This window comes from Schistocerca nitens, chromosome 11, assembly GCF_023898315.1.
Source record: "Schistocerca nitens isolate TAMUIC-IGC-003100 chromosome 11, iqSchNite1.1, whole genome shotgun sequence".
Lineage (NCBI taxonomy): Eukaryota > Metazoa > Arthropoda > Insecta > Orthoptera > Acrididae > Schistocerca > Schistocerca nitens.
In genome coordinates, this window is record NC_064624.1 from 105,347,878 (window position 1) to 105,363,495 (window position 15,618).

General features: G+C 39.6%; 1 protein-coding gene across 4 annotated transcripts in view; it reads left to right on the plus strand.

Moving 5' to 3' along the window:
* The window catches only part of LOC126213586 (zinc finger protein 83-like), an 87,993-nt gene extending 73,630 nt beyond the window's left edge, over positions 1–14,363 (plus strand). For 3 of the 4 annotated variants that reach the window (XM_049941436.1, XM_049941437.1, XM_049941438.1), the window contains one exon: positions 10,899–14,363. In XM_049941436.1, coding sequence (XP_049797393.1) covers positions 10,899–12,375 — 1,477 coding nt within the window. In that variant the 3' untranslated portion in view covers positions 12,376–14,363. The remainder of the gene's footprint in view (positions 1–10,898) is intronic. The other variant, XM_049941441.1, reaches the window with a different exon arrangement.
* The last annotated feature ends 1,255 nt before the right edge of the window (positions 14,364–15,618 follow it).

Sequence of the window (15,618 nt, forward strand, 5' to 3'; positions counted from 1 at the left end):
CATAACTGCATCCAGTTACACCTATTGCTTGAAGGTGATGTGGCAGTTGGTTGGTAATGTTAGGCCTTTCAAGGCCAGTTCAGAGTATTCACAGAAGTCACATAAATCCCATCATCCCTAGAAATGACTTCATCCAGATATAATGTTGCAGAAACTAAATGACAAATTAAATACGAGGGCCGTTCAGAAAGTAACCTCCGGTTGATTTAAAAAAATACACCAAGTTAAATAAAAATATTTTAATATATACATCTTACAACTACATCTTTGCACTATTTTTCTACATAGTCTCCATAGCGATTGAGGTACTTATCGTATCTCTTCACAAGCTTTGAAATTCCTTCTGCATAAAAATCACCCGCTTGTGCCTGGAGCCAGCCTGTGACCGCATCTTTGAGCTCTTCGTCGTCCTCAAACCGCTGTGACCCGAGCCATTTCTTCAAATGCATGAAGAGGTGATAATCACTTGGCGCCAGGTCTGGGCTGTAAGGTGGATGGTTGATAACGTCCCACTTGAAGGACTCAAGAAGGGCCGTTGTTCTGCGAGCAGAGTGAGGACGGGCGTTATCGTGCAAAAAAAAACGATACCGGAAGTCAGCATACCACGGCGTTTGTTCTGTATAGCCCGTCGTAACTTTTTTATTGGTTCACAGTACACGTCTTGATTAATGGTTGTACCAAGTTCCATGAATTCAACCAACAACACCCCTTTGGCATCCCAAAACACCGTTGCCATCAGTTTTCTGGCAGAAAAATCTTGCGAGGCTTTTCTTGGTTTGGTAGGTGAATTTGAATGTGCCCACATCTTTGATTGTTCTTTTGTCTCAGGGTTCACGTACTTAATCCAGGTTTCGTCACCGGTCACAATTCTGTTTAACAATGGTTCTCCTTCGTCCTCATAACGTGACAGAAAGTCTAATGCAGAGGCCATTCTTTGAGTTTTGTGGTGGTCGGTAAGAATTTTGGGCACACATCGTGCACAGAACTTACGGTAACCCAATCTTGCTGTCACTATCTCGTACAAGAGAGTCTTAGAAATCTGTGGAAAACCAGTAGACAACTCCGACATTGAGAAACGTCGATTTTCACGAACTTTTGCATCAACTGTCTGAACGAGTTCATCAGTCACCAATGATGGTCTACCACTCCTCTCTTCATCATGAATGTTTTCTCGTCCACTTTTAAATAAACGTACCCATTCACGGACAACTCCTTCACTCATAACTCTTGGTCCGTACACGGCACAAAGCTCACGATGAATAGCTGCTGCAGAATATCCTTTGGCTGTAAAAAACCTTATGACAGCACGCACTTCACATTTGGCGGGGTTTTCTATTGCAGCACACATTTCAAACTGCCACAAAAACTAAACTAGCGCAGGTACGACATTCACTCGACCACGGCTTGATGCCGACTGACCTGTTGAGTGCGTGAACGCACAGATGGCGTCGCTACTCCCCCCACAATCCGCACTGTGACCAATCAGAGGTTACTTTCTGAAACGCCCTCGTATTTGTGTTTTTTTTTATCAAAAGTAGACTAACTGTATTACGAGCAATGAAAATGGTGACTAGAGGGATAAGTGTAAACGGCACCCTGTCCACCTTTTCTTCACTTCCCTAAACCATGTGCTTCCTGCACGGCATAGTCGCCATTCGTTGGAAGACTTTGGCCCACTGTCGAGCCATTGCAGCAAACTATACAATCAGACCATGGTGTCCACCATATTAAATGACACTCATTTGAAAACTGTAATTCCCAAAACTGGCAAGAAGCACATTACAGTACGGATAATAGACTCAGATAATGTCTTACTTCAAACTATTTATTATAGCTCCAAAACCTTTCATCCAGAAAATGCTAAGAAATTGTGAAATGCAACCTCTCCCTACTAATGTATTCTTCTGTGTTTTAGAAGATATAATACAGCTAAATACTGTATTACTGCTCATCTATTTAAGTTTAAGCCATTTCAGTTTTGGTTACCTGAATATCAAATCAGTTAGTCTTGATCTCAATAGAAACCATAAAAGGTGGATCTTATGCTCCTCACAAATAACACCAACAAACAAACCAGCACAGGCAGTGTATGCCTGGTGGCTGTTGTGCCCCACATTTATAAATTTTACACAGTTAATCCAGTGTTCCATTATATCAGTTGCTTCCTCCAATAAATTATGAACATTGTTCATTCTGACTGTGCAACTTCTGGAAACGTCCTTCCATTTCACTAGGGCATACATGTTCTATTTCGGGTTGTATTGGCAGTGGTAAGGGACAGTCTCACAATCACATGGTCCATTTCTGCGGCTGAGATATCAGTTTCTTTCTATCGTTTATAAACATGCCAATGACACCTGATTTTATCCAATATCTCCACTTTGCTATAGCAACATTAAATTGAGTTACTTTCCTCTTCCTGCTACTGTGGAATTTCGCTCTTCCTTTTCTTGAACTGGGAACTTTCTCCATTATGCTTGAATGAAAACTGGCATTATCCATGATGATCACACAACTCTATTTGAAAAGACAGTACAGGTAATAAGAAGGGTTTAAGTACATCACTGTTGATTTCTTCGTGATTATCATTGGATTTACAGGACATAAATAATAACTTTTGGTAGAGCCATATGCAGATCATCCTGCATGACAGATAGTAAGTGCGTTTCCTTTGCCAATTAGTACTTTCAACCCATCATTGCCCTTTGAATCATGTCAGATGTGGTTTATGGCATGATATTTATTGAGCCAGATCTTACCGAAATAAACAATAGGGCAACAATGATATCCTTTCCTGATGCCATGAATTTTTCTCGGAGAAGTATAACAGGATACTAAAGTATCAGATTCTCCAACAGACTGCATCTTTCATCAGTTCATTATCCATATGTGTATCCGAAAGATTTTAGAATTCTTCTTCTGTATTGGTGGCCCCCTGTGAAAGCAATTTTGCAATTTATAGCATCGTCTATCTTTCGCCTTGTAGGATTCTTCCCATGGTCATATAATTCCGGTATAGGACAACAAACGACGACTTTCTGGAAATTATGGAAATTAGTTAGTTCTTCATCCACTAATATTTTCCCATGAAGCTTGTTACTTGGTTTCTTGGACACATGTTTCCTTTGCCCGTGCTTGGGCAAATATTCTTGGTGCAGTTCATAGTCAAACACCAGATGCCTTTGCTTTTGAAGTCTGCAGTGCTGATAGGTTTTTCTCTTTTTTTGGCATTGTTTTTTAGGTGATAATGAAATTCGTTAACCTTGTATATAACACCCTCTGCTGGCACTGTGTCTTGAAACCCAGTCATCTTAACTTGGAAAAAAAATAGCAGTAATAACCAATGAAAATCCCTGCTCTCTTTGCAAACACATACTTCCATCCTGCGTGCACAAGTGAATGTATCAAAAAAGCTGCAAAGCCATGCCAACAGCAGCATGAATTAAGCACAGCATTACCACATGACCTTGTCAACGATCAGTGTCTGTGTGTTAGTCATTGCTTCTTATGATGCTACTCTGAAAGCACCTTTGGTGGAAATGACAGTGTCGAAAGTGCGAGCTTAGAGCCACAGTCCAAGCCACAATAGGCCAAAGGCTTCTCATTGTTATCCCAAAAAATGGAGGGGAGGCAAAGAGTGTGAAAGCTGACATTCTGCAGGCAACACTTGTTGCTCCTTGATGTACAGAAGCACAAATTTTGTGCAAGCAAGCACTCTTGTTTCCTTTTACATGTCATATATTACAAGTTTTTTCAAGCCCAATGTGTGTCTCAGTCAAGTGAAAGAGGGTGTAGGATCTTGTGCAAGGGTTTTACAAAGTATGGTCATATGTGAAGCAGGAAACAATATTAATAGGGATCAGGGCCACAGTGTTGAGTGCGACCTGGAAAAAGCAGCATCTCCAGTGAACCATAGAAATGTGGGCTTAGTGGCTGCTTTCATGCAGTTAGGTTTGCCCCAATTGAAGAGCTTTGCCAGGAGTGTCAATATTTAGCTAGATCAGCTGCTTTGGGTGCCTACTTTGTCGGCCATGGGTTTTGTTCATGTTGATAATATTGAGAGGTGGGACTTCACAAGGCATGGCCTGTATCTCAGTAGGAAAGGGAAGGGTAAATGGGTTGGGTGGTAGCAAAATCTTTGAGGGGGTCACAGGAACTCACGGGAGTACGTCCTCTCCAGGCTAAGAACGGTGTCCAATGATTCAGCGTTGAATGATACTAAGCTTAATGAGCTCTGGCATGCGGGTATTACAGATGTTAAGATTGACAAGTGTCTCATAAAAGTACGACGAAGAATGTTAGTGTATCACAAAGTTCTCATAAAAGTACAGCAAAAAATTATGTTTTTGTCTTGCATCATAATATCAGGGAATTAAAAAACAAAGTAGATGAGCTTCTTGTTTGTTCAGCTATTAGGAAACTGAGGGTGAGATACATGTACTATGCCTGTGTGAACATCATATCGTTATAGATGTGAAAAGGTATATATGTAGGTGGATATGAGCTTTCAGCACATGTAAGTAGAGACTTGGTGGAGAGGGGAGGAGTTGCCATATATGTTGAAATTTATCATGGTGTGAAAAATTTATAAACTAAAAACCTTTGTGTGAAGCAACATGAAAAGCATGTGCCAGTGAGTGTAAACTAAATTATGGTACTTCTTTAATTCTAATGGTGTATAGGTCCCCTTTGGGCAATTTTCAGTTATTTCTGAAAAACTTGGATAATTTGTTGTGCTGTCTGTCAGACAGAGGGAAGCAAATTATCGTTTGTGGGATTTCAGTGGAGATTTTCTGAAAGAATCAGATAGAAAGAACGACTTTAAAGTGTTATGTGGTTCTTTCAATTGGACATCAAATATTTTCCTACTCATGTAGTATAGGAAAGCAGTACGCTGGTAGTTTTGTTATAGGCCCAAGATAAATTTAATCAAATAAAAACTTTTCCTGTTAAGAATGGTCTTTCTGGTAACGATGCCCAGCTATTTACAGTATAGCTCCACACAGTTACACAAAACAGTCCTCCAAAACAGTACATTGAATTAACGATTTAACAATTGCAAATGTTAGGGAAGCATTATAGATGATTTCTAACAATTAAGTTTGTTTTCTTAGGGAAACCGTTTTCCCATATATTCATAAAGGTATCATTAAAACAGGTTCAATTTTAAATTAATATCAGCTTCCCCATACACCTCATTCCATCCTGTCTGATAACATGCATCCATTCACCATGTCCATTGTGCATTTAGATGGACTTGAGCAATTCCAGCTGGGCAATGTGTCACCCCACATGTCCAGAATTGCCACAGGGTGGGGTGATTTAAAACACATTTTCTGACCTTCAAACTCCTCAGACATGAACATTATTGAGAACATATGGGATGCCTTCGAACGTGCTGTTGAAAAGGGATCTCCACCCCCTTGTAATCTTATGGATTTATAGGCAGCCCTACAGGATTCGTGGTGTCAGTTCTTCCAGCACTACATCAGATATTAGTTCAGGCCACGCCACGTCGTTTTGGAGCACTTCTGAATGCTTGCAAGGAATCTACATGATGTTAGGCAAGTGTACCAGTTTGTTTGGTTTTTCAGCTCATCTTATAGCTAGGAATAATGATCCAGAAACAGTCAAACATTACAAAAACCGTTTCATTCTATTAATAAAAGTTATTAAATAGTCAAGAAGGATGTGCATTATGTCTGCGATTAACTGCGATAGCAAAATTAAAAAAGTTTAGATTATTTTTAAGAGAAACATGAACAGTGAGACCACAGGAAGCCTGTATTTCTATCGGACTCGATGAAAAAATTGTTACCAAAAGTCAGAAGGTAACAATATTTTGTTTAATGACTTTTTAAGTGTTGTAAAGAAAATAGGATCCAGGCTCTATATGGAAGAGCCAATACCTATGCAATTTGATAAAGTAGAAATTCAACCCACCTTTCCTTCTGAAATTGATATTGTAATAAATTCACTCAAAAGTAAAAGCTCGCATGGAATTGATGACATTTCCAACAAAGTACTAAAAGCTGTTTCTGACAGATAATTAGCATTCCCAGTCATATGTAGTAGCTCACTGAAACAGGACATTTTTCCAGATATACTTAAATGTTATTTTTAAACCATTGTGTAAAAACTGGGATAGGTCTGATGCTAATGCTCAGCATCCTTTTCTGACAGCATTTTGCAAAATTCTGGAGAAAGTAACGTATTAAAGAGTAATTTCACATATTTGTGAAAATTAAGTATTAACAAAAGACAGTGTGATTTTCAGAAAGGCTTTTCAACAGAAAAGGCTATATATGCCCTCACTGATCAGGCATTAAATGAACATCACCCACTGGGATTTCTTGTGATCTCTCAAAGGCTTTTGACTGTGTGAATCATGAAATAACTTACATGCCCTCCAGTATTGTGATATGAGTAGGACAGTGCACAAATGGCTTCGTTAATATTTAACTGAAAGAATACAGAACGTTGAAATTAACAGTACAGTAGTCGGCAAAATCAGCCATCTTCTGACTGAAGAGGTGTCCCATAGGCTTCATTCTTGGGTCATTCATTGTTCTTCAAATATATTAATGACTTCGCACTTTAAATTCATGAAGATACAAAGTAGTTCTTTTTGCCGATGATGCTAGTGTAGTAATAATGCACTGAATAAACGATTTTCTCAGGAAATTATAAATGTCTCTCAGGAGACTATTATATGGTTCTCTGCAAATGGACTCACTAAATTTCGAGAAAACACAGCATATAAAATTCTGTACGTTAAATGGCATAACACCATTGATCAGTATAGACTTTGAACAAAAGACTGTTGATAAGGCAGGATATTCAAAATTTCTGGGTGTGTGTGCATTGATGAGGAATTGAACTGGAAGAAACACATTGATGATCTGATGAAACATTTGAGTTCAGCTACTAATGCTATTTGGGTTATTGCAGATGTTGGTGATAAACCTATCAGTAAATTAGCCAACTATGCCTATTCATTGCTTTAATATGGCTTCATATTTTGGGGTAATTCATCATTAAGGGAGAATGTATTCATTGTACAACATTGAGTCAAGAGAATAATAGTTTGAGCCCACCTAAGATTACCTCGTAGATGTTTGTTTAAGGAACTATGGATATTCACAGTACTGTCAAACTACATATATTCACTTACGAAATTGGTTGTTAATAATGGATCCCAATTCAAAAATAATAGCCAAGTGCCTTTTACAACACTAGAGGAAAGCATGATCTTCGCTAGTCTGATATAAATCTGACTTGCACAGAAAGAGGTGACTTATGCCACCACAGAAGTCTTTGTTCATTTATTAAATAGCATTTAAAGTCTGACAGATAGCCAACCAGCATTTAAAAACGAATTAAAAGATTTGAACTGTTCTCGGGTATCCGACCAGGTAGCGTCGTAATTTTCCACAATATTTCGGCAGACATACATACTGCCGTCTTCAGGTTACTGACAAATGCTGTGCTGTTCTTCTCGCCGCCCTATATATATTAGCTGTTACTCCCTCCACAGTTCCTCTACTGGTGTCTTTGGTGCGGCTGGCGCGGTGGCTACTGGAGGTGGTGGGGGAAGCGGCGCCTGGGTCTGAACTAGGGGCTGCAGTCTCCCTGCTACCACCGTCAGGGGCATTCCTCTTTCTCTCCAGGCTGAGTGCAGGGTTCCAAGCCTGACTAAGTTGAAGGCCACTGTCTTTATTAATTAGATCGTCCTGTAGTCGGATTTCAATGGCGTCTTTATTAACACAGTCCCAGAAGTAGGAGGATTGACAGAGTATTTTTGTTTTATCATAGTCCATAGTATGGCCACTCTCTAAACAATGGTCAGCCACGGCTGATGTAGGGGCCTGGCGTAATCCGGTATTGTGCTTGTGTTCACGGCATCCCTCTTCTACAGTGCGGACTGTCTCCCCAATGTATGATTATCCGCACTGACAGGAAATTTGGTTTTCGAAGGCCTAGGTCATCTTTCACTGAACCCAGTAGAGTCAAGGTTTTTGCAGGTGGTCGTAATACACATTTCACACTGTGTTTCCCCAGGATTCTACCGATTTCTCTTGAGGTGTTTCCGACAAACGGAATGCACACCAATGATTTGTGTTCTTCTTCTTGTTCTCTTGGCGCAGACAAGCACTTTTGGTTGTACCATTTTTCCGAAGTGTTGTCTCGAGATGCTGCAATTCTGCTGGAAGGCTCTCCTGATCGCGGGTCGATCGTGCCTTGTGAACAAGTGTGCGCAAAATGCCTTCATGCTGGGAGTTGTGGTTGAAACTGAAGGCATTTAGGTACAAATCAGTGTGTAGGTTTTGTGTACACACTGTGTCCCAGCTTGCCATCAGGTTTCCGTTTCACCAGGACATCAAGAAACGGTAGGGCACCATCCTGCTCCACCTCCATCGTGAACTGTATGTTGGGGTGCAGTGAGTATAGGTGTTTGAGAAATTCATTTAAGCTGTCCCATCCATGTGGCCAAGGATGGGACACCTATGCATCCAACTGTCAGCAACATAGGAGCAGCATAAGTGATTGATGATGTTCTAGATTACAGTCATATTCATCAAGATTACGTGATAGAAACTGGTGGTGATACAAATTCAGAACCCAAACTGGATGATATTGACGACGATGACAACAGAGAACATAGTCATATCACCATGATTCAAGGTTTTATGGTCAGGGAAACTCTTTGAAATGGAGAACAGCTACCAACCAATGTTGGTAGAAGACAGTATAACGTTGCTCCTGTGAATTCCTGGCCTGTGAATTAGTGGTAAAGTATTGGGTAGGACTCCAGAAGTTCAACAAGTAAACAGGTGTACTTTCGGCTAAATATATTTTACATGAGATTTAACAATGATCAAACAAAATTTTAATGATATAAAAACATGTTTAAAAGAATAGATCTTTTGAGCATGATATTGATGTTTCTGATATAAAAGCTTTTAGAGGCTTCTTGTATTCACAGCAGTCTCCAAATCTAGTATCAAATACATTGATGATCCATTCTTAGGTGGAATTAGATGTAATATTTTTCACAGTACTGTAAGAAACTGTTTTTGTTCAAAACTGCAGCTCCTTAGTTTGCGAATTGAGAGAAGGAAAGAAAGAAAAAAGGATAGAAAGGAATGAAATAAAGCCAACTGCCAAAATGTCAAACTTTTTGACAGATGTACTGTAACCCATCAACAATGTTACTCTCCAGGCTGTACTACATGGGTTGATAAAATGGTTTTGCATTTCCATGATCAAGCATGATTAGTTTATGGGTGTACCTGCCAAGAAAGCTGCTGAAGTGTGGGGTAAAAATTAAGTGTATTACAGACACCAGGACCCAGTACTTACATGTCTACTTTCTGACCTGTAAAAAATTGGTAATTAAGATCAAAATTTACTTATCCTTCAGGTTTTTCAGAAATTCTGTTTCTTATTTTTGGTTGTTTAAGAAAGAATGGCACAGCGTAACAATGATAATTAAAAGTTTTATTTCTGGAATCGTAAGAAGCGTAGGGAAGTACTAATTTGAAACCTTATTTGCGTTTTTTCCCTTGTTCTTTTTTAATATTCAGTTGCTTCGTTTCCATGTGTAAGAAAATACATTTTGTAACTAGTTGAATGAAATCAATCCAAAAATTTAAGACAATATTTAGTGATTCTTTTGTTAACTTCTGGAATCTGCTAAACACAACGATGCCAATTAAGTTAAAAATCGTATGATACCAGTTAATTTTTGAGAAACACTCGAAATTTGCTATATACCATGCTAAACAAAACTATATATATCCAAGATCATGCAGGAAGTCAGAAGCTACAATCAGAATAAATGAAAAAACACTGGAGCATACATGGCCTCACAAGTTAATTCTGTGCTGCAGCCCAGACTCGAACTTGGGTCTTCGTACTTGCTAGCCAGAAATGCTAACTGTTACACCACCACAGCAGTATGGTTAACATTGCTGCATGAACTACCCAAGTTTAGTGCCCTCCCCAACACAAACATCAAATCATATTTTTTGCTTGTTTTCTCTTACACTGTCACTATTGTCTTGCAGCAAAACGATGCCCTTGCTCAACTTCCATGGACTGTTGCTTTGATTCTGGTGTGATGTAGGCCACCTATGTTTCATCGCCCATAACAATTTGCCTGAAGAAATCATCACCGTCGTTGTGGTACTGCTCAAGGAAAGTCAATACACTGTCTAAACGTTTGGTTTTGCGCACTCACGATTATCGGATGCATCTCAAACACTTAGTACACAACGTAAACAATGAATAATCAGACTGTAATGACGTCAGTGCGTAATTAAGGTACAGGCTTTCATGTAAAAATAAAATTATTGAAATAACTTAGCACATCTTTTTTAGTTTCAAAACGGTACTTACTTAAAAAAACACACCTCATATCCAGTAAAAATAATGGAGCTTGCACTACTTCTTGACCCACTAGGAGTCAAACGGCAAAAATTCTGTTTTATTTGTAGAAATAACGGTTGGTGGTTGTTCCAATTTCTTTCCAAAGGTGTTTCCAAAACAAAGGTACATGCAGAGCTATTACAATGGAAGAGGAACACTAAAAGAATTGTAATAATTGGAAGTTAAATCTTTTAATTCTTATGTGAAAATTCCAAATTAAAGCATCAGTGACTCAGCTTGATTATTATTGAATTTCCTCTTGTTATTTTCTTTTTAAACCACCTTTACTTCATCAGTTCTTTCTTTCTGGTAGAATATTATAATTTTAAATCGCTAACATTTACTTAATATGTAATTTTGTATGCACCTATGCCTGTTACTATAGTGCTGGATGTCTGGACGCTGAAATATATAGTTTCTGTGCCTTTTATATATCAATATTTAACATTCTCCTCCTCACTCCTCAGACTGATTCAAAGTACTGGTGGGAGCTGTGGCATTTCGTTTGAAGAAACTGTTCATCATGGACTGGTGAAGAATGAGGTTGAGAGAGGCAGAGAGAAGACAGCACATGAGTGTGGTACTCATACACAAGAATTAACTATGGACGATGATAGCTCGCTTAGTGCCACATATGAATGTAGTATGAGGAAAAAGGAATTCAATGTATTTAGTTGTAATTTCTGCCTACAGAGCTTTCCTTCAAAATACAGACTCATAATGCATGTGTTCATGCACATTGATGGCATACAACCTCCTATGTATGTTTGCAAATGGTGTGGTGAGGTATTTCAGAGTAATGTTAACTTGAAAAAACATTTGAGAATGGGTGAGAATTGTCGATTACTAACTGCTGGCAATCATGAGAGTGGCTGTAGTGGTGAACACTCAAACAGTGTTCTCTTAGGTAGTGAACCAGAAGATTCTCCCACAGAACACACTGAGCAATCTTCACATAAGAAATCTTTGAAGGCTACAAAAACGTTCTTAAATGACACATTTAACGCCCGCATGACACATGATTCGGTGAAACCGAGTGGTCATAGAATTTTATCTTCAGCTGGTGCCCACGCTTTTCTACTTGCCACAAACAGACCCCATGAATGTAATATTTGTGGCAAATCGTTTGCTGTGCGAGGTAATCTCAACAATCACAAATTAATTCACACAGCAGAGAAACCTTACAAATGTGATATTTGCGGCATTTCTTTTGCTAGGTCAGGTTACCTGAAGCGACATAGTTTGTTACACACTGGGGAGAGACCCCATGAATGTACAATTTGTGGCAAATCATTTGCTAGGTCATGTCTTCTCAAGCGACACAGTTTGTTACACACTGGGGAGAGACCCCATGAATGTACAATTTGTGGCAAATCATTTGCTAGGTCATGTCTTCTCAAGCGACACACTATGTTACACACTGGGGAGAGACCCCATGAATGTTCTATTTGTGGCAAATTTTTTGCTAGTTCACATTATCTCCAGAAACATTCACTAATTCACACTGGAAAGAAACATTACAAATGTAATATTTGTGGCAAATCGTTTTCTGCATTGGGTAAGGTCAAGAGACATTCATTAATTCACACTGGAGAGAAACGATACAAATGCGATATTTGTGGCAAGTTTTTTGCTAGGTCAGGTTATCTTAAGCAACACACATTCATGCACACTGGGAAGAGACCTCACAAATGTAATATTTGTGGCAAATCTTTTGCTTGGTCAATTTGTCTCAAGAGACATTCATTAATTCACACTGGAAAGAAATCTTACAGGTGTAATATTTGTGGCAAATTTTTTGCTATTTCAAGTTATCTCCAGAAACATTTATTCATTCACACAGGACAGAAACGTCACAAATGTAATACTTGTGGCAAATCGTTTGCTGAGTTGGGAAAGCTCAAGAGACATGCGTTACTTCACATCAGAAAGAAGCCACAATGAAGTATAACCTCGAGCTGATACTTTTCTCTGGTTGGTGCCCTGAATGCCTATAGAATAAAGGATAATTGCAGACACACATTAAATTTGTGATGCCTGTAAAATAACATTAAAATGTGCTAGAACTGTGAAAATTATGCAACAGTGTCTACTATACATAGGTCACAGATAGTGACAATATAAAAATCCTTAACATGAAATGTCATGAATTTGCAGTACCAAACTGTAGACAGAAATGTCATTTATGCTGCTGTTTTTCCTATTGAATAAATCCTTAAGTTATGTCAGTAATTATAAGCACCACAAAGTATTCACTGTAACCCAAAGGAAGCATGATGCATTTGCTTGTTAGCCAAAAAATACACTGCTGGCCACCGTAAATGCAACACCCTGAAGGAAGCATCCGAATCAAGTGAAATTTACACCATGGGTTTGCAGCGATGAGATATGCAACTGATTAGAATTTCAGCGCAGATGCACATCACGCGCATCTGTGACGCCACCTCATAGCGCCATTTAAGCCTTGGCGATTTCGACGAGTGTACGTTCGGCACATGTGTTTACCTTGTGGTTGTTTCACAAGACGATCAGCTATGCCTTGTAGACAACAGCGAACATCTTTTGATCAAGTATCCGAGTTCGACAGAGGAAGGATAGTGGCTTACCGAGATCGTGGATTATCATACAGAGAAATTGCTAGTCGTGTTGGACGAAACCAAACAACTGTAATGTGGATATGTGGCCATTGGATGCAGGAGGGTACGAAGGACCGACGTGGTCGATCGCATTCACCTCGGTGCACCACTGCACGTGCTGATAGGCAAATTTTGCGCATGGCAGTAACGGATCACTCCGTGACATCCTGAACCATAGCACAGCACATTGCGTCTGTAACGCATCATCCAGTGTCTGTGCGTACCATTCGACGCCATTTACAGCAGAGTGGTCTGTCCGCAAGACATCCATTGCTTCGTCTACCATTGACCCTGAACCACAGACTTCTCCGTCGCCAATGGTGTGATGACAGATGGATGTGGACGGCAGAATGGAATGATGTTGTCTTTACTGACAAGGCACGCTTCTGTCTGCAGCACCACGATGGTCGGATTCGAGTGTGGAGACACCGTGGAGAGAGGATGCTGGACAGCTGCATTATGCACCGCCACACTGGTCTTGCACCGGGTATTATGGTATGGGGTGGTATTGGATATTACTCTCGCACGCCTCTAGTACGCATTGCCGGTACTTAAAATAGCCGGCGCTACATCTCAGGTGCTGGAGCCAGTTGTCCTTCCTTACCTTCAGGGCTCGGCCACAGCCATATTTCAACAGGATAATGCGCAACCACACGTGGCACGCAGTGTCCAAAGGTTCTTCGTCAATAACCAGATTGAATTGCTTCCCTGGACGGCTTGCTCTCTGGATCTTTCGCCGATAGAAAACGTGGTCCATGGTTGCTCAATGAGTGACCCAGATTACATCCCCAGCTGCCACACCAGATGATCTTTGGCAACGTGTGGAAGCTGCTTGGGCTGCTGTACCCCAGGAACACATCCAACGTCTCTTTGACTCAATGCCAAGACGTGTGGCAGCGGTGATCTCCAACAATGGCGGCTACTCTGGCTACTGATTCTGGCAGGAACCACATGTCACAAACGTCTGTAAACGTAATCATTTGATACTTGGTCAACATGTTATCTACAAAATAAGTCTTGTTGTGCTACCTCTTGTTTTTCTTGGTGTTTCATTTACTGTGGCCAGCAGTGTAGTTATTATGACACATGCAGCTCTGCATTATATGTTCAGTGACAGCAAAATATATTCACAGCACATCATTCAGTCTAGTAAACTAAACTGGAGATTATTGGGATTGATGACCCAATAGCTTGGTCCCTTTACTCCCCAAACTAGCCAACCAGAAATGATTATGGCAATTATGTTATTCAGGTATGCTTTGTCAAGAGATGTGCATTGTATGCAATTAATAGTATGTACCAACTATGTTATTTAAATACTAATTCTCCATTAATAAATATTTTATGACATATAAATGCTTGTAAGCTAAAATATTATGATCACTTGCTTAACAGCTTGTTGGTCCACCTTTGGAATAAATAACATCGAAAATTTTGCATTGCATAGACTTCATCTGAGTGCACATCTTCCATGAAGGAAAATAGGGAGTTGCAATAACAGTCATCTACTCTACAGCTGTTATGATGCATTTGATTACTAACACGTGTCCCATGGGGGCCCAAGTGAATTACTCTTATGTGCTGCCATGTAGTAGCATATCTGGATGTGACTGTTCCCTGTGTAACAGGAAATGTCACTCATCCTGGCAGGTGACATTTACCTTGACCTACATTCCAGTGTTAATGATCCCTTGCCCACTGCAATTGTGATTTAAAATTTTTTATTGAAACACAAACTGGCCATATGTTGTGGAACCTCATGTTCAACAATGTGCTCTGCATGGTGTGTTGCAAAATGTGTCTGCCTACACCACCATTGCTTTTTGTCATTATATATGCTACATATTGCCACCTTTCCATCTTTACAGAGGAAGCAAGCCACTGATCTCCATGTTTTGTGATGAAATGTTGATGTTCTACACCTTTTCATCAGGTTGTGGATTTATGAGCTTTCAGCAAGTTTTTGCAGAAGTTCACAGCGGTAGCATACAACCACCCCAGAACAGTTTGATCTTTGTTAAAGTCACTTAGGTCATTAGATTTACATGTTTGCAACTCATATCACTGCTAGAATAATTCCTTGTTGCTCTCTGATCTGCTTATATACTCATACTCTCCTTACTGTGACATGTGCCTGCAACATATGGCATTCAGTCTCATGGTGGACAGCGTTCATAAACTTAGTGCTCATCAGTGCATAGTCACACAAATGAGTCAGTAGGTAAAGTGTGTAGTCTAACAAGTTCATCATGCTTGGTTTCCCATCACACCAATGCACAATAGCTATATTTTTTGTGAAATTATTTTTAGGTTTCGCAAAGCTCTGTCCATGATTCAGATATAAGGTTGATAAGTGTTATGCACCAAAGCTCTTAATTATTTATTCAGCATTTAGCACTACAGTAAGTTTGATTCCAAGTATTGGAATACACAAGAACAACACTTGGGAAAGCTCAGAATGTGTTTACTAGTTACATGAATTTAATTCAATTGCTTCTGTGAAGTGTTGCATCTTAACATTCTCACTGTGGGAATGGTATGCATGTGAACA